At 33.1% G+C, this 27,624-nt stretch overlaps 1 protein-coding gene across 2 annotated transcripts; it reads right to left on the reverse strand.

The window, feature by feature from the left end:
* Positions 1-27,621, reverse strand: LOC139482259 (sulfotransferase 1A1-like). 2 transcript variants are annotated; one of them, XM_071266000.1, is made up of 7 exons: positions 27,527-27,621; positions 24,899-24,939; positions 22,750-22,950; positions 20,870-21,187; positions 19,202-19,311; positions 17,711-17,867; positions 1-134 (listed from the first exon to the last, which is right to left on the reverse strand). In XM_071266000.1, exons 2-7 carry the CDS (start codon positions 24,924-24,926, stop codon positions 16-18), a joined length of 933 nt encoding a protein of 310 aa, XP_071122101.1. In that variant the 5' UTR covers positions 24,927-24,939; positions 27,527-27,621; the 3' UTR covers positions 1-15. The 2 variants fall into 2 exon arrangements, with proteins under 2 accessions (XP_071122101.1, XP_071122100.1); XM_071265999.1 differs by having other exon boundaries at positions 27,523-27,613.
* Between the last annotated feature and the right edge of the window lie 3 nt (positions 27,622-27,624).

A 27,624-nucleotide genomic window follows, 5' to 3' on the forward strand; every position in this document is an offset into this window, starting at 1 on the left:
TTAAATAACTAAATTTTATTCTTTGACACAGTACCTAAATGTCCATGACGACTTTGTTAATTTTTCAGTAAGGTGTTTATCAAATTCTTGATTTTGTGCCACTGTAAACCAATTCTTCCAATCTCCAACATCACCTGAAGTGAAAGTTTGATACCAATAAACATGTTATAAGCAAACACTTCACCTAAATATATGATACTACTATATAGACTACACTATGATTATTATTTATTATTATTATTACAATTTTTCTATAGCGCTAAATCTAAAACAATATTACTCAAAGCGCTTTACATCACATGTTAAACGAAATATACACACAGACAGGGATAAAAATATAAAACATGAACACACAAAATAAATATTCAAGTGTTAAAACTTTCCTAGATAAAAGGATTAATAATGTGGAAATTTTTACAAAAAAGTGGAATATATATATCAATGAATCAAAATAAAATTATACTGAATAAAGTTGGTAAAATAAAATAGCCAAAAAAGTCTAAAATAAGATTGCTATTAAAAATTATCAAATATAAGTTAAAAATTTGAAAACGTATTCAAAAGATGAAAAAGGAATATTACCATGTAAAAATATAATTACTGAAATGAAAAAAAAAAAATATGTGTGCTACTAAAAACATACAATGTACATATTATAAATGAAACATATCTCCAGTTAAAAGAAAGGTTCGATAAATCAAAAGCAGGCTAACGTCTATGGCACAATGTATCACAGAAACGAATTTAAGGGATTAAAAATGCTTGTCGAAAAAAGTGAGTTTTTAAGTTCTTTTTGAATACAGGCACTGACTTTGCATTTTGAAGTTTTTAGCTCACCTGGCCCGAAGGGCCAAGTGAGCTTTTCCCATCACTTTGCGTCCGGCGTCCGTCGTCCTGCGTCCGTCGTCGTCCGTCGTCCTGCGTCCGTCGTCGTCCGTCGTCGTCCTGCGTCCGTCGTCGTTAACTTTTACAAAAATCTTCTCCTCTGAAACTACTGGGCCAAATCAAACCAAACTTGGCCACAATCATCATTGGGGTATCTAGTTTAAAAAATGTGTGGCGTGACCCGGTCAACCAACCAAGATGGCCACCACGGCTAAAAATAGAACATAGGGGTAAAATGCAGTTTTTGGCTTATAACTCAAAAACCAAAGCATTTAGAGCAAATCTGACATGGGGTAAAAATGTTTATCAGGTCAAGATCTATCTGCCCTGAAATTTTCAGATGAATCGGTCAATCGGTTGTTGGGTTGCTGCCCCTGAATTGGTAATTTTGAAGAAATTTTGCTGTTTTTGGTTATTATCTTGAATATTATTATAGTTAAAGATAAACTGTAAACAGCAATAATGTTCAGCAAAGTAAGATCTACAAATAAGTCAACATGACCAAAATGGTCAGTTGACCCGTTTAGGAGTTATTGCCCTTTATAGTCAATTTTTAACCATTTTTCGTTAATTAAAGTAATCTTTTACAAAAATCTTCTCCTCTGAAACTACTTGGCCAAATTAATCCAAACTTGGCCACAATCATCTTTGGGGTATCTAGTTTAAAAAATGTGTGGCGTGACCTGGTCAACCAACCAAGATGGCCGCCACGGCTAAAAATAGAACAAAGGGGTAAAATGCAGTTTTTGGCTTATAACTCAAAAACCAAAGCATTTTGAGGAAATCTGACAGGGGATAAAAATGTTTATCAGGTCAAGATCTATCTGCCCTAAAATTTGCAGATGAATCGGTCAATCGGTTGTTGGGTTGCTGCCCCTGAATTGGTAATTTTGAGGAAATGTTGCTGTTTTTGGTTATTATCTTGAATATTATTATAGATAGAGATAAACTGTAAACAGCAATAATGTTCAGCAAAGTAAGATCTACAAATAAGTCAACATGACCAAAATGGTCAGTTGACCCGTTTAGGAGTTATTGCCCTTTATAGTCAATTTTTAACCATTTTTCGTAAATTAAAGTAATCTTTTACAAAAATCTTCTCCTCTGAAACTACTTGGCCAAATTAATCCAAACTTGGCCACAATCATCTTTGGGGTATCTAGTTTAAAAAATGTGTGGCGTGACCTGGTCAACCAACCAAGATGGCCGCCACCGCTAAAAATAGAACATAGGGGTAAAATGCAGTTTTTGGCTTATAACTCAAAAACCAAAGCATTTTGAGGAAATCTGACTGGGAATAAAAATGTTTATCAGGCCAAGAACTATCTGCCCTGAAATTTTCAGATGAATCGGTCAATCGGTTGTTGGGTTGCTGCCCCTGATTTGGTAATTTTGAAGAAATTTTGCTGTTTTTGGTTATTATCTTGAATATTATTATAGTTAGAGATAAACTGTAAACAGCAATAATGTTCAGCAAAGTAAGATCTACAAATAAGTCATCATGACCTAAATGGTCAATTGACCCCTTAAGGAGTTATTGCCCTTTATAGTCAATTTTTAACAATTTTCATTAATTTGGTAAATTTATGTAAATTTTTACCAAATATAGTTCTCTGTTACTAATGGGCAAAGTTCATGATAGATATAATTGTAAGAAGCAAAATCGTTCAGTAAAGTAAGAACTTCAAACACATCACCATCACCAAAATACAATTTTGTCATGAATCCATTTGTGTCCTTTGTTTAATATGCACATAGACCAAGGTGAGCGACACAGGCTCTTTAGAGCCTCTAGTTTTGGTAATGCATTCCAAAGGATGGCCGCTGCTTGATCAAATCTTCTATTGCCGTAGGTTTTGGTTCGCACAATAGGAGTTACGAGTGTTAAGTTGTTTTCAGACCTTAATGATCTTGATGGCCTGTATAAATTTACAAGTTCACTAAGATATAATGGCGCTTCATGTTTCACGGACTTGAATACATATAATAATATTTTGTATTGCACCCTGTATTGCACAGGCAGCCAGTGAAGAGACTCAAGTGTCGAAGTAAAGTGTTCGTATTTCTTTTTTCTTGTAACCACTCGTGCAGCAGTGTTCTGAACCCTTTGTAGTCTCTGAATCATGTAAGCTGGTAGTCCATAAAGTAAAGCGTTGCCATAATCCAATCTAGAAATAATTAACGAATTGACCAGAGTTTTACATGCATCCTCGTTGATGTACGGACGTATGCGGCCTATATTTCGTATTTGATAAAAACATGATCTCGAAACTGAACTGACTTGTTGGTGCATTGACAGAGTCTTATCAAAATGAACACCCAGATTTTTAATACACTCAGAACTTGTAATGATGTTTCCTTTAAAGGTGAGATTGCAATCCTTCAAATCTTTCACGCGGTTTTTCGGAGCAAATAGCATCAGTTCTGTTTTGTCCTCGTTCAGTTTAAGCATGTTTTCACACATCCAGGAACTTATATCGGCCAAACAGTCTTCAATTCGATTCGATGTGTTTTTCCAGTTATCAAGAGGTTCGAAAACTAAATAGATCTGCGTATCATCGGCGTAGCATTGATAAGACATGTTGTGACGTCTACAGATTTCGCCGATCGGCTTCGAAAATATAGTATGTAGCTTTGGGCCAAGGACGGAGCCCTGCGGCACACCGCAATTAAGACGAAATTCGTTGGAGTGGGCCGAGCCTACTGCTATACGCTGTGTCCTATCTCGGAGGTAAGAGAGTAACCATTTCAGAGCAGAACCTGAGATTCCAAAAGCATATTCTAATCTAGCTTCGATAATGTTATGGTCAATCACATCAAACGCAAAAATGATGATAAATATTTGATATCGGCTACTTTAGAATCTGTTCCATTTCGTTCAAGACAGTGATTTCTAAGCAGCTAAGTTCGATTTTGACCCCATTCATTCTTCTGACTTACGAAACCCATGATATATGAAAACAATATGCGGAAAAAAACGCGTGGACTTATTCATATTGCCGATCGCCTTTTAAACCAACAGGACTTTAACATTATTAACGATTTTATAACTAAATGCATGTAATCAGAAGTAAATTGTTAATTATGATAAGACTGAAATAATTAAAAAAATTGAATTCATTTTTAATACAATTGACAAGGAATTAAAATAAACATTAATAATTACATTACAAATGAGTTTTATCCGAATCTGTACTTTTGATAGGTGGTTGACATCCTGAGGAATCTCAAAATTTTGTGTATTTGTATCTCAATAAAATACATTTATTCTTGACTGCTTATGGTTCCCATGACAACATCGCGACAAAGTTCAGAAAAAAAAACCAGACGACAAGCTTGATATATGTCGTAATTTTCTAGTTGTAGCAAATAAATGTAATTATATAGAACAAAATACTTGGTATTTTAAATTTTATAGAGTTGTTAAAGGGTTGTTCGTGTACACATTGTGAGGATGAATCGCTTCCGCAAGTAGTATGAAATGGGGTCAGTCCGCCACCAACCCGCCACCGGAAGTCACGTCACAGCTAATCCTCTTAACTATGACGTTAAATCCGGTCTATAATCTCTTAATCCTCTTAACTGGTACTTAACATCCTGGTTATAATCCTCTTAACTGAAGTAGATTAATCTCTTAATCCTCTTAACTGCTACTTAACTTCCGGGTTATAATCCTCTTAACTGAAGTGGATTAATCTCCTAATCCTCTTAACTGCTACTTAACATCCTGGTTATAATCCTCTTAACTGAAGTGGATTAATCTCTTAATCTTCTTAACTTGTACTTAACATCCTGGTTATAATCCTCTTAACTGAAGTGGATTAATCTCTTAATCTTCTTAACTTGTACTTAACATCCTGGTTAAAATCCGGTGGGGAAAAAAATTAACGGACATGTTTTTTAATCCCCCCTACCCTCCTACGTATTATCTTGTAAACGTGGCATACACGTTGACCTATCCAAGTTTACATCCCTTAGTATATAATGCAATGTGAACTAGTTTCAATCATTCATTCAAGATGGAAAATTTTAACCAACATATGATTGACCAACTGGTAAAAGTTATTCCACATGATGTGTTACAGAAGTTACAACAGCTGTCAGCGCAGGACTTTAATGCAGTTCTACAATCAGTTAAACAGCAAAATCCAACTGAAAAACAACTTGATCAAACTCCTACGGGAAAAGATGACAATGTAACAGATGAAGATAATGTATCAAATTTTCAGTGCCGAACATGCGGTATGAAGTATGCAAGAAAAGATAATTTAATTCGACATCAACAGAACCATTCGAATATAAACTATGAATGTGAACATTGTGGTTTCACCACGAAAAGAAAAGATGTTTTAACTAAACATATGAAGAGAAAACATAATGTAAAGAAAAGCGTACAGAAGGAAGATGACGTACAACCCCCACGTAAACGCCAGAGGATAGAAAATGTTGACCAACTTCCCGAGGAACGAGTACGCAATGCAAGAGAGAAAAGATCGTTAACAACAACAGCTCTGAACGATGGTGTGGAAAATATTCAATTACAACCCAGCAACAACGAAGAAAGATATGACTTGATGTTATTTTTCAAAGAAAAACAAGTGGATATTGTGCAAATATTAGAGGACAGGCTTCTTAGAAATAATATAAAGTTTTATATAAGTGTACATGTAAGAATGATTAAATATTCACCAGATGGAAAATACGACGAAGCTGAACCGCATTTCAATAGTAAAGTGAGTACCATTTTACAATCTGGTGTTAGTGAAATACCTCATGAGTTGAATAAAGGATTTCAAAAAGTATTCATTTCTTTCGAAGAATTCATCAAGAATGGGAGTGGATGGCAACTTGAAGAGGTTTTACAACTCGATCTGTGCGTTACAAAGTACAAACCGTTAAAAGGAGGTAGTTATTTGGAACTACCAACATCACTCAAAAGATCGAACTGTATACTCAACATTCAGAACTTGGACAACAAATGTTTTTTTATGGACTGTTCTTTCCAGTATGCATAACTTTCAACGAAATCCAGAAAACGTAGAGAATTATGTTCCATTTGTTAACTCGGTTAACATGACTGGTATCGAGTATCCAACTCCGTTATCTCAAATATCGCAATTCGAAAAACAGAATAACACTATCTCAGTTAACATTTTTGGATACGAAGAAGGAGAAATCTACCCGTTATAAATCACAAAGAAAACCTTTTGTCATCATGTGAACATGTTATATTTTAAAGAAAACAACAAAAGTCACTATATGCTGATAAACAACTTTAACAGGTTTTTATCGAGAACAAAGAAACATCGCGAAGAACATTTTTTTTGTTATCTTTGTTTGCAAGGATTTACTGATAAATGCAAACTAGAGAGGCATAAAGCAGACTGTGGAAAATTTGATTTTCAGAAAATTACACTTCACAAGGAGGGAGAAGTTCTGGAATTCAAAGAATATGCGAAAACCGCCCGAATTCCGTTTGTAATCTATGCTGATTTTGAGTGTTTAACAAGGAAAGTCGATACTTGTCATCCGAATCCAAACATGTCAAGTACAACTACATACCAACAAATGGAACCGTACAGTTTTGGATATCAAAGAGTGTCAATTGATAAGCGATACGACAAACCACCCGTCATATACCGTGGACCTGATGTTGTGGAGAACTTTATCCGTCGTCTTCTTGAAGAGGAGAAAGAAATTAGAGACATACTTAACCGCATCGAACCAATGATAATAACTGAGTATGATAAACTAGACTACAAATATGCCAAAAAATGTTATGTATGTAAAAAAGCTTTCAGCAGCAAAAATTACAAAGTCAAAGAACACGATCACGTGACTGGGTCCATTCGGGGCATTTCTTGTAATAACTGTAATTTACAGATCAAAATACCGAAATTTATACCTATTGTTATTCATAATTTGAAAGGATTTGATGCAAATCTCATCATGAGTAAATTAGGAAAGTTTAAGGAACAAGACATCACTGTTATTCCACACAACAAAGAAAAATATATGTCATTTTCTATAGGAAATCTTCGTTTTATCGATTCTTTGCAATTTTTAAACAGTTCACTAGCAACTTTAACAAAAAATCTAGCTGACGAAGGACAAAAACATTTCAATTACTTATCTAAAACTTTTCCGGATCCAGATGTATTTTCTCTATTGCTACGAAAAGGAGTATTCCCCTATGATTATGTCGATACCGAGCAGAAATTGGAAAAACCTTGTTTACCATCCAAAGAAGATTTTTTTAACAAATTAGGAGACACTCACATACCTGATGAAGATTATCAATTTGCGCAAACAGTGTGGGACAAACTGAAAGTAAAAACATTAGGGGAATACTCCGATGTGTATCTTAAAATGGATGTAGCTCTATTGGCAGATGTTTTTGAAAAATTTAGAGACATTTCTTTACACGACTATGATTTGGATCCGTGTCATTATTTCACCACCCCCGGATTTAGTTGGAGTGCCATGTTGAAGAAAACTGGAATTGTACTCGATTTAATCACTGATATAGATATGATGTTGTTTGTAGAGAAGGGAATACGAGGCGGTGTATCTAGTATTTTTCATCGATATGCTAAAGCAAACAATCCATACTTATTCGATACGTATGAACCAACTGAACCTACTTCCTATTTATCTTATTTAGACGCAAACAATTTATACGGTTGGAGCATGTCTCAATGTCTCCCGTATGGTCACTTCAACTGGCTTACCGAGAAGGAGAAAATAAAATTAGATATCACAAAATTAAAAGCTGACGGTTCAGACGGATACATTTTCGAAGTTGACCTTGAATATCCTACGTCACTTCATTCTTCTCATTCGGATTTTCCCTTAGCTCCAGAAAGAAAGCATATTCAAGTAGAACATTTATCTCCGTATTCAAAGGAATTATTGCAAAATTTAACTGGAAAACAATGTTTAACAAAGATTGAAAAACTCGTTCCTAACCTATACGACAAGGAAAAGTACATAGTGCATTATAGAAACTTACAACTATACGTAGAGTTAGGATTGAAGATCAAAAAGATACATAGAGTACTCAAGTTTAAACAATGTCCCTGGTTGAAGAAGTATATAGACTTTAACACAGAAAAAAGGAAAAATGCAAAGAATGAATTTGAAAAATGTTTATATAAGCTGATGAATAATTCAATTTTTGGTCGAACTCTCCTCAATACACGCAAGCATAAAGATGTAAAACTTTGTCACACGGAAGAGAAACTTAATAAAGAAACAGCGAAACCATCCTACGCATCTTGCAAAATATTTAACGAAAATTTGGTGGCAGTAGAGAAAAAACGTGTGAATGTTTTAATGAAACAACCAATATATGTAGGTTTTTGCATTTTAGACTTATCCAAGTTTTTGATGTACGATTTTCATTATAACCATATGAAATCTCTGTATGGTGATAAAATTCGTGTGTGTTTTTCTGATACTGATAGCTTTTTATATCACGTTGAAACGGAAGATGTGTATGAAGATATGCATCAATATCAAGATATGTACGATACGAGTGATTATCCACCAGAACATTTTTTACATGATATCGAAAATAAAAAAGTAATAGGTAAATTCAAGGATGAAACAAGTGGAACCCCAATAAGTGAATTTGTTGGACTGAGATCGAAGATGTATTCATTTTCTTTTGAAGGTGGAGAAAAGCATACTGCAAAAGGAGTAACAAAAACTGCATCCAGAAAACTTAAACATGAAATGTATAAAAATTGTCTTTTCGATAAAACTGTTACACGTTCTGAAATGAATATTATAAGAAGCGAAAGCCATGTTTTATATTCCAAAACTATTAATAAAAAATCAATAATTCCTTTTGATGATAAAAGATGGATTTTAAATGATGGTGTGACAACGAGAGCCTTTGGACATAAAGATAACATATAAACATTCATCATGTCAAACGTTTAAAGATATTTCAAATCTTATTTGTTATTTTCTATTTGTTATAACTATTTCGTATTTGTGATATTATTTTGTTGAATTTTTTTTTTCTAAATCAAGATTTGTGGTGATTTAACATATATTGAGGGATGTTATTATTTGTTCATTTGAGGGTTATTGTTTATATGTATTTAATTATAAATTTAAATATTCATTAATTTTTTTTGGGGGGGTTTTGTTTGTTTTGTTTTGTTTTGTTTTTTCTTTTTGTATTTATAACAAGAGAACGAAGTGGGGATTTTTTTGTATATCAAAATTTGTGGTGATTTAAATATGATTTTTACATATAGTGAGGGAGATTGTAGATGCATCATATTTTTTATCAAAACTTCGTGTATATAGTTTTCAATAGTATGTTTGAGGGTAATTGGGTTACTTTTTTCATGTATTGTATTTTTACATATATATTTTCTTTCTTCCTGTTTTTTTTTTTTTTTTTTTTTTTTGCATCCTGTCTGATTGAAATAAAACATAATGTATCAATGAACGCAGTTGTTTGTTTTCGTTTATTTGAATATATTTATTAGTAAAACACACATTACAAAAAAGATAGATGTACACAATAAAAACAAACAGTTATAGTCATGATAAGTTCAATTTACATGGAAATGTTAGTGTTCAATCTTTATTTGTCGATTCTCAGTTATTTCAAAATATCCATAGTTTTCAGCTAAAATCAGTAAGGCAGCTGTTTCTGGTAATGGAGTACCGAACTGACATTCCAATCGTATTTTTCCCTGCTTCAGTAGTGAAAGATATTTGGTATCCGAAAAGAATGGTTCTAAGTTGAAGCATAGAAGTGTATATCCATTGTTGAATTCAGCCCGTGTTATTTCATTCCCCGTATCCAACATCCACTTTCCTCGTGTTTCGAACATTTTTACATAAGGAGAAACGTTCGTTGCACCACTATTCTCGTTGAAATCAAGTTTGAGTGGTATGCCATCAACTGGTATTCCATCACAAAACAAAGTCACCTGTTTTAAATCATAATTCATAAAGTTGAATGGGTTTTTTGTATATGCTCCAGACATAGCAGTTGAAGAAACCAATCCGAGCACAATACTTTTCGGTTTCACATCTTGGAAAACATTTTCTACGATTAACGAGGTGCTTCCTTGCATGATTGTAAAATTTTTCATCATAGTTTTTGTGAAAGGATGCTTAGCATTTGTTGTCTTTAAAGCTTCTGAATGAGCGACAATTATAGCTGGGTTAGGTCTGATCTTGCAAAGCTTGATCACGACATCTTCCAAAGAAATATGGTAGTTGGTGTCAATTTCTCCAGACATCAAACAAAAACTTGGATCGTTGCGGTATAGTTTTAGTTTAAGGGATAACATATTTAACAGGTATCTATCCATCTCAAAGATATCGGAAAAAATTGGTCCCTCCATTTCTAATGTTTTTGAATTAGAAATAAATTTTCTGCGTTCATACAGTCCAGTGTTTGTCGATATTTCATCCATGTGACCATATCTATCTTTTAAGTATAAACTAGAAGATAATTGTGTACTCTTTGCGTCCTGGCCATACTGCAGTAACGTTTTCATCATACATTTATACGGGTAATACGTATTACTAGACGTTACCATTTGTCCCTGTATATAAACATCCAATTGCGACCAAAGCGACTGTAAAAATAAGTTCACAGGTCCTACCGTATCGCCATCTTGTAAATCCTCACCATTTGCTTTTTTCACTTTTAATTTCACGTATAGTTTTGATCTTTTAAGATCAATATAGTCCATACCATTGTTTGCACATAGATCGAATTCTATAGGATTGTAAGCGGTTATTTGACTAACAGGTCTGCATTCCTCGTATGTTATACTTTCAACACCTACTTGGTATGGGGGTATCTCAAAAATCTGTAACTCTGACGGTTGTGCTTCAATAAAATTCTCTTTTGTTAACAAGGACATTATGTTGAAAATATATCCCCTTTATGTTTTTTAACAGTTTTATCTTTTTTTCGATTTCTTCGGCTTCTTTTCACCTCCTCTGCTTTGTGGCGAATGATGATATTTTCTCTTTCTGTCCGTTTTATTTATACTCTCATCGTCAATTTTTATCTCTTCTTTTGCTTGATTTACAATTTGTTCACTAGGTGACACTAAACGCACAACAAAATTGTTTTCTTTTTCTGCACGAATTGGATAAGATTTATTCGAAATTGGTATCATAAATGATCCCGATTGCGATCCTTTGTTATATCCAGATTTCATATGATTTACGTAAGCATTTGATTGACCACTAACTACATTCTGATAATATCTTGTCCATTGATTAACATTAGGAATGTACATTTTATCAGTATTTGTCATATCTGCGCTAAAATAAGCTTGGTATAAATTGTAGTGTAAACGACAAATTATTCTTCAAAAATGAAGCGTTTTCTCCGTGTTCGTCTTTTATAAGAAATTCTAAGACTTGAATTTCGTTTTTCTTTACTGGTAAATATATTGGAAAAGAAAAAATATAATTCCATGTACTCATATCCGTGGGAAATATTCTTCTCAAAAGTGAATATTGTATATTAGGGAAAACATTTACTCCACTGCATACATCACAAAACAAGTATAATTGATGATTGTTCTTTTTTGTAACTTTTTGATCAATGTAAAAATCTAATATCCCCAGTTTCCATTCACCTTGTAATTGTAAAACTTCATTTAAACACACTTTGAACTTGAACGGTGAATTATTAGGGTAATATGCATCTGATTGATCACTTCGAATGAAAATTATATGTTCCATTATGATAAAGATTGAATTTGTTCTGCTGGTATGTATTCGTCATACGAAGGAGGTCACCCTTGAAAACGAACCATGTACTCAGTTTTTCCTCGTCTTTTTCTTTTCTTTATAATTTTTTCAATTATCCAAAGACTATTTTCATCTTTGTCTACTCTTTGGAGCTCACTATCATAAAAGGTCCCCCTTATAAATTCATCTCCTTTTATATTTGAAAGCCTGTAAAGATCAATATTTTGTTGTCTGAATCTTTGCACCACTTTGAATATCTCTTCCGTCCATCTTTGGCTATAGGATCGATCAAAAATATGAGCAATATTTGACAGTCGAACTAAAGACCCGATTTTGTATTTGAATTGTTTTTTCCTCCGTTTCTTTTTGTTTGTTTGTACTTTTATTTCTTTTGGTTTCTTCTCTGTTTTACTTAAATACATTTTCCCCCAGATATCACTTTCGTTGACAGAATTAACATCTTTAGGTGCAATGTTTTGTAAACATCTATGTGGAGTACCATTATAGCTTTTTGCAAAATTTTGCAAGTTGTTAATATATCTGTGAGTTCTATTCTTTGTGAAAAAGCGAAAAATTTTATTCTTTATAGTTTGTAGGACCCTTTCAGCATAATTTGCATGAAGTTCATTTTGAGCCGAAAAATGACGGACACCGTTACTTTTAAATAACGATTGTGTCTTTTTTGCTAGAAATTCTTGTCCCTTATCTGTTCGAATTTTTTCTGGTTTTACCTCAGTGAAAATCTTTTTAAATGCAGAGGTGACTTCGTCTCCCGTTTTATTTTTCAATGGTTGTAACCAAAGATAGCGTGAAAAACAATCAACAACAACTAATATGTATTTGAAATTTTCATTTTCTTTTGAAAATTGTTTTAGGTCCATTAAATCAGCATCCCACAAATTATTCATCCCCGTAGTGTAAACTCTTATTCTTTTAAAAGAACGACGAGGTGTTTTTTGTAAACTGTAATTATCTTGTGAATTTAACCACCGTCTTATTTTATATCTTCCAACTTTTTTGCCCTCTGCATTTACAATGTGATATAGTTTTTCGGCAGAAGCATATGAAGCTGGTCCTCCAACGTCATAATAGTATTTACTCAGGAGAGAATCTAGTTCCTCATTCATACTCAGGTTATTTTGATAAGATGTTACTTCTAACAACTACAAGAGTCTTATTAAAAGTAATCATAAGAATAGTTTTTATAGGTTTTTTTTATCAAATCAAAGTGTATAATATTGGGGTTGTACCTGAAAATGAAAAAAATATATATATTATGGGTTTTTTTTGTACATTGAAAGTATTTTTGTTGTTGTTTTTTTTTATTGTTTTTTTCTGCTGTTTTTTTAATGATTTATTTTTTACATTAAAGTATATGGAACAACTCAAGTTAGTTTTTAGATTGTAACATGGAAATAAAATTAAAAGAAAAACCAAAAAACACTTTTTTATCCATCTTTATTTTGACATAGAAAATAACATATTTTATCAATTGTTCATTAGTAATGATGCTATAGTTTGAATCTTTTCCATTTTAGTTTAGGTTTTTCTTCAAACAGTCTCGAGAGTTCCCTCCTAACAAAAAGTTTATTAATCTTCCTCTTCTTATTTTTCTCTGGTTCACTTTCAGCTAATTGTTCATTTTCCTCTGTTGTTTGTATATCAGATTGAACCAGTTGTTTTCTCATTCTATTTGAAATTAGTCCCATAGGTATGTGAATATTTTTAAGAAAATCATAAAATATTTCATTTCCACTTGGTAGTTGTTTGCATCCATAAGGAATGACAACATCCCGCAATAAGTCAACAATATGAGAGTTTGGTACAGTTTCGTTGTTGATCTTAACTTTTCCATGTTTGTTCCAACTTATTGTAGACTGACTCTGAAGAAATTGCAATAGTGTTTTTGCCTTTTCTCTGTATTTCACTGGTATGGTTAACTCGATCAAAGTGTTCAAATCATCTGAACTATCTTTTTCTGTTTTAATATCCTCCTGGGGTGAAATTTCTTCCTTAGCACTAGTTTGTTTATCGCTTTCAGTGTTTTCTGTTCGTATTATACTTTCATATCTATGTTTTGGCAGAAGAATCATTTCTTTCGTCATTTTGAAATTGTATCAAGTATTGGTTTAACAATGATAGAAATAATGTTACGATATTTAAGTAACAATTTTTTTCTTTGAATACGTGTTGTCTCTCTATCTGTTATTTTCCGAATAATGTTTTTATATCTCATGAGTTTCTTTTTATCTGATTGACTAAGCGGAAATACCCCACATAACACATTTAAAAAACATTCAACTAAAAGTTGAAATTGTTTATCGTTCATGGTCTTCAACAATGCAATTTTCTGTTCTTCCTCACATGAAATTAAAAGTGATAAAAAATGTACATGGGCTAAAACTTGTTTACTCATTTCGGAACGAAAATTACTGGATCTTCTCCTTTGAAAATTTTTGTTCTCAATAAATATTTTTTATCTGTGTGTGTTGACAAATCAATAATAATATATCCATATATTAAAGAAACTGCCTTTTCATAAGCTGACATGAAATAGTCTAATTGACCTGGGAGAATCTGCCTTCCCAATACTGATAACTGGTGTTTGTCACGTTGGTTTTTAAGACAGATTATGTATGTCGCATTTAACGAAATAGTACGAATGCATTTTCCAGGAGGGAAAAGATTTTGCATCAAAAACAAAACTGATATGTTACAATGATGAGATTTAACGGTAAAAAGATTTAAAACATCACTAGAGTTTGCAGCTTGACACAATAAATCATCAAGACAAAGAATCATATGTTCTTTATTTTCTGACCATTTATCAATTTCCTCACTAGTTGGTAAACCTTCGTGAAAAGTTATGTTTTCAATTTTCCTCTCCATCTCTGAAAACAAATCCTGATATGCAGAGTAGCAATAAATGGTTTTCTTTGGTGTTTTTGTAAATAGGTATTCAGATTGAGCTAGTATTTTATATGTAAGCATGGTTTTTCCTGACTGAGTAGGTCCAACTATTTGTATACAACACGGTGACTGAAATGGTAAAAGCACTTTCTCCTGGTCTTCACACATTGTTTTTTTGTTTGTTTGTTTGTTGTCTACACCTTAATTGTCTTATGTCGTTGTGTTTATTTTTCGAGATATGTGTTTGTTTTATACACTGATGTTTCTAATTATTTTGGTTTATTTTATTTGACAAATAAATATACCACCAGAGAGTAAAACAAGAATCAAAATACATCACCATCAAGAAAAAAAAAAAGAAACAAAATACATAACCAGAAAAAAGAAATGAAGTACACAATAAAATGCAACCAATGAAGTAAAATACGGAATCAACCCAATAATTCCGGAATGAAAAAGCAGATATCAACGAACGATTCCGGAAATGATCGGAAATTACTTTACATTCGGAAATAAACGAATGTTTCCGAATACTACCGGAAATATATATACATACGGAAATATACGAATGAATACGAAAACTAATGAAATGATATAACATTTTGTATCTTTACCAGAAAATAAATACACAACGAAAAATTCCACATCAATATAAATTTATTCAATGAAATATACATATATTTACACAAAATACAATATTACTGTGTGAAACGTCCTTCAAGTTTTAATTTCCTTTCCATTAAATTATATACACTCACTTTCATTTTTTCTGATCGAAGCGTGTCCATGAACAAAACATGAAGAATGAAAAAGTTTAAAACGACACTATTTTCCAAGGTCAATGTTCTCACATTCTCTCTGTATTTTCCTAGTATGTGACTGTATTTAAACTCACAGAACGCCTGATCAAAATGTTTTTCGAGTTTATCTAGTTCACTATCCATCAAACATTCGTGTCTATGTTGTGATCCATGTTCCACTTTGCATCCCTGACAAAACTTCTTTGATAATTGTTGCACCATTTCATCCAATAATTCAGCAAAAGAAAACAGTAATATAGTTGAAAGCAGTCTTTTTTCCATACCAACTTTAATTGCCACCATTGTACTATCAGTGTTCGTCTATAAATGAATGAAGAAATAAGATGCTGTCCTTTAGATAACACAGTTTCGTCCAATTTTCTTTAGTGATCAGAATCTTTTTCCCTTTAACAACAAGCTGTATTCGAGTATGTTTTCCTCTTTTCTTCACCACCACTTTTGTTGTTTCATCAATTAAACACTCGATCTGTTTCTTGAATAAATCAGTATGCAAGTGATCAAAGTCACAACCGTACACCTCCTTGGATAAATCAACCTGTGCCTGTGCCATTGATATAACTGTGTGCTTTTATAGTTGTGGTAGCGGCTTAAATTGTTCATGATGATTCATTAAGAGATAAAAGAAACGTATGGTGAACGTTTCGGTCACGTGGTTAGAAGGAGGGTTACTCGAATACTTTTTTTCCTCCCTTCTTTTTATGTGAATCTCATTTATATTTTATTTATAGAAGGGTTTGGTAAAATGTAACCAGTACAACCACTTAATAAACTAATCCATAGTTCTATACTCCCATTTTGTGTTGATAAATTAACAACTGCCGCAATAACAATTATGAAAACTATTATCATCTGACAAAAATACACGATCTCTGCTTTTGGTACATTCTGTCCGAAAAAACACCACTTTGTTTGAAGGTTTTCTGTGCTCATCCTCTCTGACATCTTAACTCGAAATATATTTTTTTAAATACACAAAATATATATATATGTCTATATTTTATAGTAGAATTTCATTAAGAAGATGTAATTTCCCATGTTCAATATGAAAACTTTTGTTATCATATTGTTGTTTTAGTTGAAATAATGTATGTTTATCAATTGAAAGTAATAAAATATATAATCTAGTTTTCTTTTCTTCGAAAATAAACAAGTTGTGAACCTTTTGTAGATATTTCATATTCGTTGGAGAAGAAAAACGAACTGATCATGTACAACAATAATAGACTCTTTTTGAATGATTTGTTGGTCCTTAAAAGGACCGTTGTACACATTTAAATGATATACATGGATTTTTTTCTTATTGGTAGTTGACAGGATCCATAAACTTGTAGTCTGCTAACACTGCATCAAAGTAACATCCACAAAAATATAGATCTTCAATAAACTCTGGGTGGTGTTCAAAGTTGTATAGAATACAAACAATGTAACCGTTTTTCAGAAGCCATGTTTCTACTGGACACCGAGATAGTTCTTCATGATGAAGTTTATCAACCCTGTTCCTTATCAAATTTGCAGTCTTTTTGGGACCTCTTCGTGATCGTCGGATCTTCCCTGTTAGTTCTCTTTCTCTTAAAAGTGTATACATATTAAAATTTTGGAGATTCATAGTGTTTGTTCTTATGAAATTACTAATGATGTATGCTATATAGTAAACGTTTTTCTTAGTTTATAAACTTTTTACATTTAGATTATACGTTTACAAGATTAAACTTTAGGATGTTAACGTGCATGTCTCAACGTGTATGCCACGTTTACAAGATAATACGTAGGAGGGTAGGGGGGATTAAAAAACATGTCCGTTAATTTTTTTCCCCACCGGATTTTAACCAGGATGTTAAGTACAAGTTAAGAAGATTAAGAGATTAATCCACTTCAGTTAAGAGGATTATAACCAGGATGTTAAGTAGCAGTTAAGAGGATTAGGAGATTAATCCACTTCAGTTAAGAGGATTATAACCCGGATGTTAAATAGCAGTTAAGAGGATTAAGAGATTAACCCACTTCAGTTAAGAGGATTATAACCCGGATGTTAAGTAGCAGTTAAGAGGATTAAGAGATTATAGACCGGATTTAACGTCATAGTTAAGAGGATTAGCTGTGACGTGACTTCCGGTGGCGGGTTGGTGGCGGACTGACCCCATTTCATACTACTTCCGCACTAGATGTAGTGTTAATAATCATTTTTTGAACAACTACGTCTAAATTTATCTTAAACTCGGTCGCTCTCTCCCCATATGGAATTTATTGACTCATATTTATTGAATTGGTGTTATGTTATTAGAGTTACAGAGTTACCTTTCCTAAATATAACTTCTCGTAAAGGATAATTTCTGTTTTAGAGTTACCTTTCCTAAATATAACCTCTCGTAAAGGATGATTTCTGTTCTTGTAATCGTCTTTCAATTGATTGAACCTACATCTTTCTGAAACTTGACTGTAGAAATCAGGACTACTTTTAACATCTAAATATTCTGCAAGCCTTTCAATTTCCTTCAGTGGATTCTGCAATACAAAATTCGAGAAAGGAGTAATGAATGAATCGACATTAATCTAAATGACAAAGACGCTGTTTCTCTTTCTCAAGTTTGTTACATCTCTTTGTAAATTTTTTTTTGTTCAAGGTAGAAAAGAGAGAAATAGATCGAAAAAAGTAAAAAGGCAAAAGACTAACAACTGAATACGTTATTCCCATCTATAAACGGATATTCAGTTCCTGTCTCACTGAAGATAACCGACAGCAGGATAGTGTTCCACGTAAGGCCATACTGTTTCTTACTGGTGTAGACTCAAATTGTAACCAAGCCCCTTTATTTTAGAAAGATCAGAGAAGAACGCCATTTTAAGCGAGGGAAGTCGGTATAAAAAAAATCAAAACTACTTTAATCCAAATGTTCTTTGAATCAAGTCTATTGTTCAATCACTACCATCATATACAATATGCAACTATTATCATACAATATCATGACATCATTACTACATACTATAGAATATGCACAATATGATATAAATTGAAATGTTATACTCCCAAGGAATTAATATCTCGAATTGATTAGAACAACGAAAATTTACGACAGTTAGAAGCGGTCGGTCATGCAACGATTTCCTATGTATCTTATCAGTCTTCTTAACCATGAAAATCATGCTTTTAATGTTATTAAGTATTTCTTTTTTTATGATTTTTATGAAAATCATATTTGATCATAAGTAGAAAAAAAACAATACTTGCAATATGGTGACCTATATTTGTTAATTCTGTGTCATTTGGTCTTTTGCAGAGAGTTGTCTCATTGGCAATCAGACCTTATGATGGCTTATCTTCTTTTTGTTGATTGCATTTAACTAAACTTTTATTTTTAACTTAAAACAAAGCAAACAGAATACAAATCCAATGAGTGTAAAGGCCTATCAGATGGTGCCTCATGATTAGAGTCTGATGAGACTAGCATTGATGGAAACTAGAACCTAATTCCTGTGATATGACTAGTTTCGCAGTTTTACTTGACTCATATTTTTGAAAAGTATTTAAAAAAATAATACATCAAATTCTGTTAAAATATTGTTTAAATTCGTTTTGCTCCTTTAATCAACTAAAAATGGAAATAGGTTATTTTTTTGGACAAGTAAATTTTTGTATGTACTTGTCCTACAGGACAAGTTGAAGAAAAAGTTATTGTAGAGGCCTGATTGAAACTAAATCCTGAACCGAGGGTAATTAGATAAGGCTATCTGATTTATATGACGTCGTTCAAGATATACCCAAGTCAGACGCTTTCAATATTGAAAACTGTACGTGATAGGTTAAAAGGGACACGCAACATATTGATAATTTATCTTACCATTTTGAGATCTTCATAGTTGACAACTAATACATCTAGTTTTGAATTATTCCTTATGACATTATCCCAGTCCATCATGTATTTGTGCCACGGGCCTGCATAAACCATGCCTACAATAAAAGAACGGTTTTTAAAAAATGTGGATTAAACATAGTTTTCAGTGGCAGATCCAGAAATTTTCATAAGTGGGGGCCCATTGACTGACCTAATAGGGGGCCCGTTCCAGTCACGTTTCAGTGATTCCCTATATAAGCAACCAAATTTTTTCCCAAAAAGGGGGGGGACAGGGCCCCTGCCCCCACCTAAATCCCTCTCTGGTTTTATATAATTTTTTCCAAACTTCATCTTATTTTGTGCATTTTTCCTTTGATTTTTTTAGTGATAATTATAGATTATCGTTGATCATCTCAACGACATTAGTTATCTCGCTTGAGCCGGTAGGTAAGGTGTCAATTTCATGTCAATTTTATTAGCAATGTCGTCACATGGTTTCTACGGATACTTTTTCATCTCAAGCGAGTAGCATGGTATGAAAAATTATCACAAAAAAAGATCAAACGAAAAATGCACAAAATAGCGATAATTTTTCATATCATGCTACTCGCTTGAGATGGAAAATTATCGCTTAAAACTAAGGAGGCACGTGGCGTTGCAAATGAAATTGACATGAAATTCACAACGTCGTCATAGGTTAAATAGCGATAAACAGATTATCATTGGTCATCTCAACTCAATCGAGTTCCTTTCGCCGTACCGGTTCAAGCGAGAAAATCAATCTCGTTGACATGATCAACGATAATTATCTATAACTACAGATGCTAAGTCTGCCTCATATCTTGACTTACATCTAGAAATTGACAATGAGGGTCGGTTGAAAACAAAACTTTACAACAAAAGAGATGATTTTAGCGTCCCAATTGTAAACTTTCCATTTCTATGTAGCAACATTCCAGCAGCGCCTGCATACGGAGTATATATCTCCCAATTGATACGATATTCCCTGGCTTGTATTTCCTATCATTATTTCCTTGATAAAGGTAGATAAGATAGAGTTCCAAATGGTGAAGTTGAAATCATCCCTTCGTAAATTTTACGGATGCCATTACGAGTTGGTTGACCGTTATGAAATAACCGTTTCACAGATGATATCGAATGTTCCTTATGTCGTAACTACAATATCCTTTCCCTTTTCACGAATATGACCTACCGAATTAGACTATTTATCGGATTTGTAGTAACATAAGCAACGCGACGGAGGCCACATGTGGAGCAAGATCTGCTTACCCTTCCGGAGCACCTGAGATTACACCCAGTTTTTTTTATGGGGTTTGTGTTGCTTAGTCTTTAGTTTTCTATGTTGTGTCTTCTGTACTATTATTTGTCTGTTTGTCTTTTTATTTTTAGCCATGGCGTTGTCATTTTGTTATCTATCTGTGAGTTTGACTCTCCCTCTGGTGTCTTTCGTTCCTCTTTTATAGCTAGCTAAACATTTTACTTGTATGACATTCGCATTAATAATTTATAACGTTTTTTCTTAAGATATGTGTTGATATTGTAATTGAGCATTCCATAGACATGTATGACACTATTTAAGATTGCAGAATGTGTATGCTATCATATATCACAGATGGAAGATATTCAAATAAATTCTAACAGATTTTTAAATACCTTTTTCCGACATAAATAGCTGCAGAAAATCGTTCCATGAACCTTCGTAGTTTATTGTATGCTTGCAGAAATGGTATAAGGATACAGCAACATCTTTTGGGTTGCGATTCACAAATACAACTTTGTTCTTTTGGGTCAATATATCACGTGGTAAGGAACTTAATAGCAAATGGCTGTTTAATATACGCGGGGATGGCAGTTTATCTACCATTTCCGGTGTTTGAAGTGGCAGCATGGCACTGACTTTACCATACTCTTTGTTGTAGTCTAGTCTTTTGTTAAGTAACATATATAGGATTTCAGTCAACCAATGGGTTCCTACAACGATGTAAAAAATGTGCTCAAAATTTATTTATTTTCTTATAATACTTTTTTTAACACGAAAAGTCGAATATTGTATTGTTCATAGCGAAAAGAAAAAAACAAGTATTACTAGTATATTGATGAACAAAAGAAAATAAATTGCTGTTCCGTTGAAATATATCAAATTGATAACCAATCATACCCTTTTATGGCATTTACACAAATGTAATCTCTTCACGTGGAAAAACCGAAACAAAGGTACACTTGTCAATTTAATTATGTATACAGGATAAAGATGATATTTTTTGGCTGTTGCTTTTTTTAGGACTATTATACTGTTTATGGTTTGTTTATCAATGAAGATTAACGCAGCTTACTTTAATATAACTGCTATATAAAAGGATAGTCAAAACGAATCTTTAAATTGAGAATTTGCATGTACCAACGGCTAATTGACAATTTGCGCATTAAGACTTTTGACCTCGTTGGCTTTCAATAGCAAAACAGCTGTCAATAATGAGAACAATTAATATTTTCAGATGTTTCATTAAAGCAATGTTCAAGATAACAACTCTTTTATTCCTTGAAATACTTGATAATAACTAAATATCACAAGACTATCATACTAGGTGTAAGGTGCTTGTGAATCATTAAAATAAATCTCAAAAGGTATGTATTTTCACAATCGTATTTGTTATGAACACTTGAACAAAAATGATATATGTTTGGCATTTGAGATATTAAAGAGCAATACAGTGACTTAAGTACTAATAAGTCTTAAAAAACCAAGAAGAACACATACGCTTCTATGTCTTACATTCACCTGTTTTTTGGTAGATAAGTTTGGAATAATCTTCGTTATGTGTAAGACGCAGTAATTTGGAAGGACTAATAATCGAAGTGGAAGAATCGGCAAGAAAAATATGTAATTGCAATCTTTTTATTTTCAAAATATCTTGGAATTCCAAATGTGAATAACCAGAGGTTTAAAATAATCTGCAAAATATGAAGGATTCGATAGTCCAGACTGAACACCTGATTTTTTTTAATGTCCAGCTATTATGTTACAATCTAAAGAATTGACGTTTTAACGCTATATTCTGAAAAGGGTCCACGACATAGTCGCTAATTATTTCCATTTCACTGCTCTTAGTATATATTTATTTATATTTCCAGAATGTGCATTTGCTGCACTTTTTTGTTCGAAAGAAAAAAGAAATATGTTGAACGTAAATATTTAAAGTTATGTGATAAACTAGGTGTCCAGTGTTTTTGTGACGCGCTTGTTTTCTGGGGGGAAATGGCGACGTCGTAAATGGTTTTAGTAATTTGAAGACGTTACGTTTGTGGACTCAGCTTTGTGCACGCCGTCACACGCTTCTAAGTCTTACATTCACCTGTTTTTGGATAAGCCGTAAGGAAAGCAGAACACATACGCTTCTAAGTCTTACATTCACCTGTTTTGGATAAGCCGTTAGGAAAGAAGAACACATACGCTTCTAAGTCTTACATTCACCTGTTTTGGATAAGCCGTTAGGAAAGAAGAACACTGTATCGCTTCTAAGTCTTACATTCACCTGTTTTTGGATAAGCCGTTAGGAAGACATCATCATGTCTGGTCTTCATTTTAATAATGCTAGGGATATTATCCCGAGGGTCTGGATATCGTCGCTTTTCAATGGAAGATCTCGGGAAATAATACCCGTAACAAGGGAACAGTTCAATGATGTTCCCACTTGGGTCTTTAATAGTCATAATATCGTTACTGGCTAACTCAACTGTAATAAAAACAATACAAAGACAGACTTTTAATCTATCATTGCTATTATACAAAAATGTTGTTGCCCGATTATGTCACTCTGTTACTTTCAATTTACAATAAGTTTGGAACCATTTACTAATATCCAAGCAAGCTGTATATTGTGCTGTAATATTCAAATAACTTAAGCCCTTTTTAACCGATTTTTATAGTTAGTTCTTATGTTGTACTGTCCCTGGTTAGGTAGAGAATTGGACTCCCACTAATATGTTTAACCCCGCTACATTCTGTATGTGCCTGTCCCAAGTCATGAGTCTGTATTTAAGTGATTGTCGTTTGATGCTGTGTTTCATATTTGTTTTTTCGTTCATTATTTTGTACATAAATTAGGCCGTAAATTTTCTCGTTTTAATTGTTTTACGTTTGTCATTTCGGGGCCTTGTATAGCTAGCTGACTGTGCGGTATAAGCTTTGTATATTGATGAAGGTCATATAATGACCTATAGGTGTTAGTTTCTCTGTCATCTGATCTCTTGTGAAGAGTTGTTTCATTGGCAATTACACCCCATCTTCTTTTTATATTAACTATTTATTTTGAATCCCACTACATTCTATGAATACCAGGAAGACGAATTTATATAAGTTCTTCTATGTTTCCGAATCCCTGTATTTTTAAGGTATATAATTGTTATTTGTGCACTTTTGAAAAATAAAATATTGTTCAAACTAACCTTGCTAATACCAGATACTAGTTGTCTATTCGCCACTTTGATACATATTATATTGACTACTTGATTACTTCTCGTTGCCTGAATACTTTCTTTTACGATAATAATGGAGTGTATTGTTTTACTGCCGATTTCATTGAGTATGTAGATAACGGTAGAACCCTTGGTTTGCTTGCTTGTTACCTGAACCGTGAAGTTATTATTAGGTGAAGTATACTACCCTCCTTTCGAAGTAATCTAGTCTTACAGACAGATATATTAGTTATCTGTCGGACTAGTCTACTCTCAAAGGAGGATAGTTTACCTAACCTAATAATGACTTCACGGTTCAGCTAATAAGCCAGCTAACCAAGGATTTTACATTTGTCTACACATTCAATGAAATCGGCTGTAAAAGAAGTTTCACCTTCTACCAGTTTATGAAATAAAGTCCACCAAAGTGCATAACACTGCCCTAACATGGCGAATGTTTGAGTTATTCAAATGTATGAAGCATTAAGTTTCTTTAAAAACACTTTTGACTCGTGTAATTTCTAGCATTGCTAACGGCGACCACACAGGCCAGGCAATCGTCTCAGAATTTTTTTCTATATACCTTTATAAAACACAAGGTACTTAACTTGTGATATAGAAAAATGTCAACCGGTGGCGAAATTCCGTTATATGCTGTCAATACAACTAAAACTTGTTATGTCGTAAAGACGAGTGCCTGTGGGCGACCAATACTATATTTAAACTTTTTTCCAATTATTTGCAATACTAGTAAGTGTCCACTCTTGAAATGAAAGAGGGATAATGGGGGTTTTCATTCCGAAATCCCGAGAAAAAAATGCTAAATCCTGAATTCTAGGGAAAATAACATTGAACGTTTCCGCAGTTTACAAACCATAGGTCGTAGGTTTAACATATAATAAGTCTGAAGCTTTCACTGCAATTTATACGAATTTTCTGTTAATCTTACTCTCAGTTATTTTTAGTTCTTCCCAACTTGTCAGTGTTATAGCGTCTCGACTGCGGGACTATCGTTTGTCAAGGGATGCATTGCTGAACATTATCATATCGGCCAAATTCCGCCCCTGATAACTAAAAATGGTTTTAGATGGTTTATTTATCCAATTGCGAGCAAACTTTGATACGTATTTTCAACTTGAATAAAGATTGCAGTCTGTAAAAACTACGTGAACCGAAAAGTCTATAACCTGTATAAAAGGTCTTCCAACACTTTTAAGCATTACCAACCTTTAGGCCACTGTGAGTATTGTGCCATATTTGATGTTTACCTACAATGAAAGTGATACATATAGTTAAACTAAAAAATAGCTATTTCATAATTGTTTTTTGCAAAAATTCTTATTTCTTAATATAGAAAAAAAAATGACAAACCGTTTTCAAATGGTTGGAATTACCCAACACTTGATAGTTATTCGCATTTGCCGTGAAGTTATGCGCATTATTCTGGCTAACTGCAATAAAATGCAAACGTACATGTTTCGAACTCAACCAAATGTTAACACGACAGATATACAAGTACAAAACATGCACATGCATTGATATTTTCAAAGGAGTACTAGGTCCAGTAAGACCCCTTTTTGGCCCCAAAATATAGCAGTTTTACAAAATTGTTAAAATGTAAACCTTTAGTTATTTATTGGACAGTATAATGCTTTTGCTACATAAATGTGGGCTGTTTTTTTACAATACAATGCACATATATCGGGTACTAGCACCATTAAGTAATGCTAAATTACTGAAATCTTCACAATTCAAGCATTTTTGTTAAATTTTAGACGGTTTTCGTGTAAAACGAAAGTGGCCGCATTCGTGTTCATCCTTAATATTGTAATGTAAGTTGTATTTTATGACAACACATAACATATATAAAGGTTGATGATGAACAAGGAACGCGGCCACTTTCATTTTTGACAAAAACTGAAAAGTGACATTTTTCGGCATATTTGGTAGATTTTTCATATTTCAGCTTGAATCGGTGCGATTTTATGATTTAATCAGTTAAAACTTTTTACATAAACTAATTGATTCAAATAAAAAAGACACTTAAGTTTTTAAAAAGTGGTCAAATCTTTCTTCAGATGAACCTGAAATTTGAGGCCAAAATCGGTCCTTACCGGACCTACTCCAAAGTTTGGACATTTTTATTTGCTCTATGTTTTGAATATTGCCTAAAAACTTTTTGTCTTCGCACAAATACTTACATATGAGCCGCAACATTATCCCAAGCAATGTTTTTATTAAACTATATCAATCAAAGTCATATGAAACTTGAAATGAAAGAAAAATGGTGTATATGTTTTGTTATAACTAAATGGCTTTTGTAATAACACTATTTTATAATACTTTTTTCTGAAGATTTTAAAAAAAATTGTCCAAATTGAGAAGGAAGTTTCTTTTTTTTATTATCGGCTTCCCAGACAATAAATAATTTGCCGACATGCTAAAAGGAGTAGGTCCGGTTATGGCCGATTTTGGCCTCAAATTTCAGGTTCATCTAAAGATGCTAAAATTTTGAAGATTTCAGTAATTTAGCATGACTTAATGATGCTAGAACGCAATATTTGTGCATTGTATTGTCAAAAACAGCTCATATTTATGTAGCAGAAGCATTTTACTGCTCATATTTATGTAGCAGAAGCATTTTACTTTCCAAAATATAGCTTAAACATTACATTTTCACAATTTTCTAAAACTGCTATATTTTTGAGCCAAAAAAGGGTCTTACTGAACCTACTCCTTTCATATGCAGACACCTCAGCGTGACCTTTCACGTAAAAACCCAATGATCGCAATACACAGGTGCCGAAGGAGATGTACAAATTGGCAGAGAGAGCATCGATCCGTCATCGAAATAAACTATATCGTATTGTACATGCTATACACGTGCTAACCTCATTATTTGTGTTTTTATGCCCCATTAATGGACATTATGTTTACCGGTCTGTGCGTCCGTTCGTTCATCCGTTCGTCCATCTGTCCTGATTCAGGTTAAAGTTTTTGGTCTTTCATGTAAAAGTTTTTGGTCAAGGTAGTTTTTAATGAATTTGAAGTCAAACCAACTTGAAGTTTAGTACAATATGATCTTTATAATTTTAACATGTTTAATGCAAATTAGAGTTTTGACCCAAATTTCACGGTTCACTGAACATTGAAAATGACAGTGCGAGTGGGGCATCCGTGTTCTAAGGACAACTTATTTGTGTTTGTTAATTAATAAGGTGACCAGAGGCGGATTTAGGGGGGGGGGGCAGGGGGCCCGGGCCCCGCCCCCTTTTTGGGAAAAAAATTGGTTGCTTATATAGGGAATCATTGAAGCATTACTGGACCGGGAACCCTCTTAGGTCAGTCAGTGGGCCCCCACTTATGAAAATTTCTGGATCCGCCACTGGTGACCATCTGTATATATACTATATATGCTTTTAAAAACTTAAGGAGCTCACTATTATGATTTAGAGATGATCGATATTAACACGTGTTTAAAACATGTATAAAGAAAGCCGAGATTGATTATAGATGTACGTGGATAAAAATCGTTTTGTATAATATTGTGTCTCATATTCACTTTCGTACACACACACAAACACGCGTCAACTGTCGACTTTATATCAAATATCTCTGTCAGATATTCGTTACAGCACATTTAAAGTTTTTACTCTGAAATTGAAGAAAAATAAAAGATCAAAGCATTTTACTGTCAATGTATTTGCCATAACCAAGATTGGTTTTTGTATGTTTTGCAAATAAAGAATTATTATATTAATTTTAGCAACAATGTATATATACACAGAGAGGGCATTATACAATAGTAAGACAAAACAATAAAAAAAAATCGTAAAACAGTAAATACATACACACCGGGCTTCAAAAGAGCTTCAGACCAAACTGGTCATACTGTACTACTGTACATGTAAAATGATGTACATGTGTATTTAGCTAAATATAGATTATCATTA

The sequence above is a fragment of the Mytilus edulis genome, chromosome 7 (genome assembly GCF_963676685.1).
Source record: "Mytilus edulis chromosome 7, xbMytEdul2.2, whole genome shotgun sequence".
NCBI classification, from domain to species: Eukaryota; Metazoa; Mollusca; class Bivalvia; order Mytilida; family Mytilidae; genus Mytilus; species Mytilus edulis.

What these genes read in the sequence shown, in the direction of transcription:
- LOC139482259 (XM_071266000.1), bottom strand. Translation starts at nt 24,926, where the DNA reads ATGGCACAATACTCACAGTGGCCTAAAG. An exon ending in AACGGCTTATCCAAAAACAG is followed by an intron (nt 21,188 to 22,749) that starts GTGAATGTAAGA and finishes ACATCGTTGTAG; the next exon opens with GAACCCATTGGTTGACTGAA. An exon ending in GCTATTTATGTCGGAAAAAG is followed by an intron (nt 19,312 to 20,869) that starts GTATTTAAAAAT and finishes CTTTTATTGTAG; the next exon opens with GCATGGTTTATGCAGGCCCG.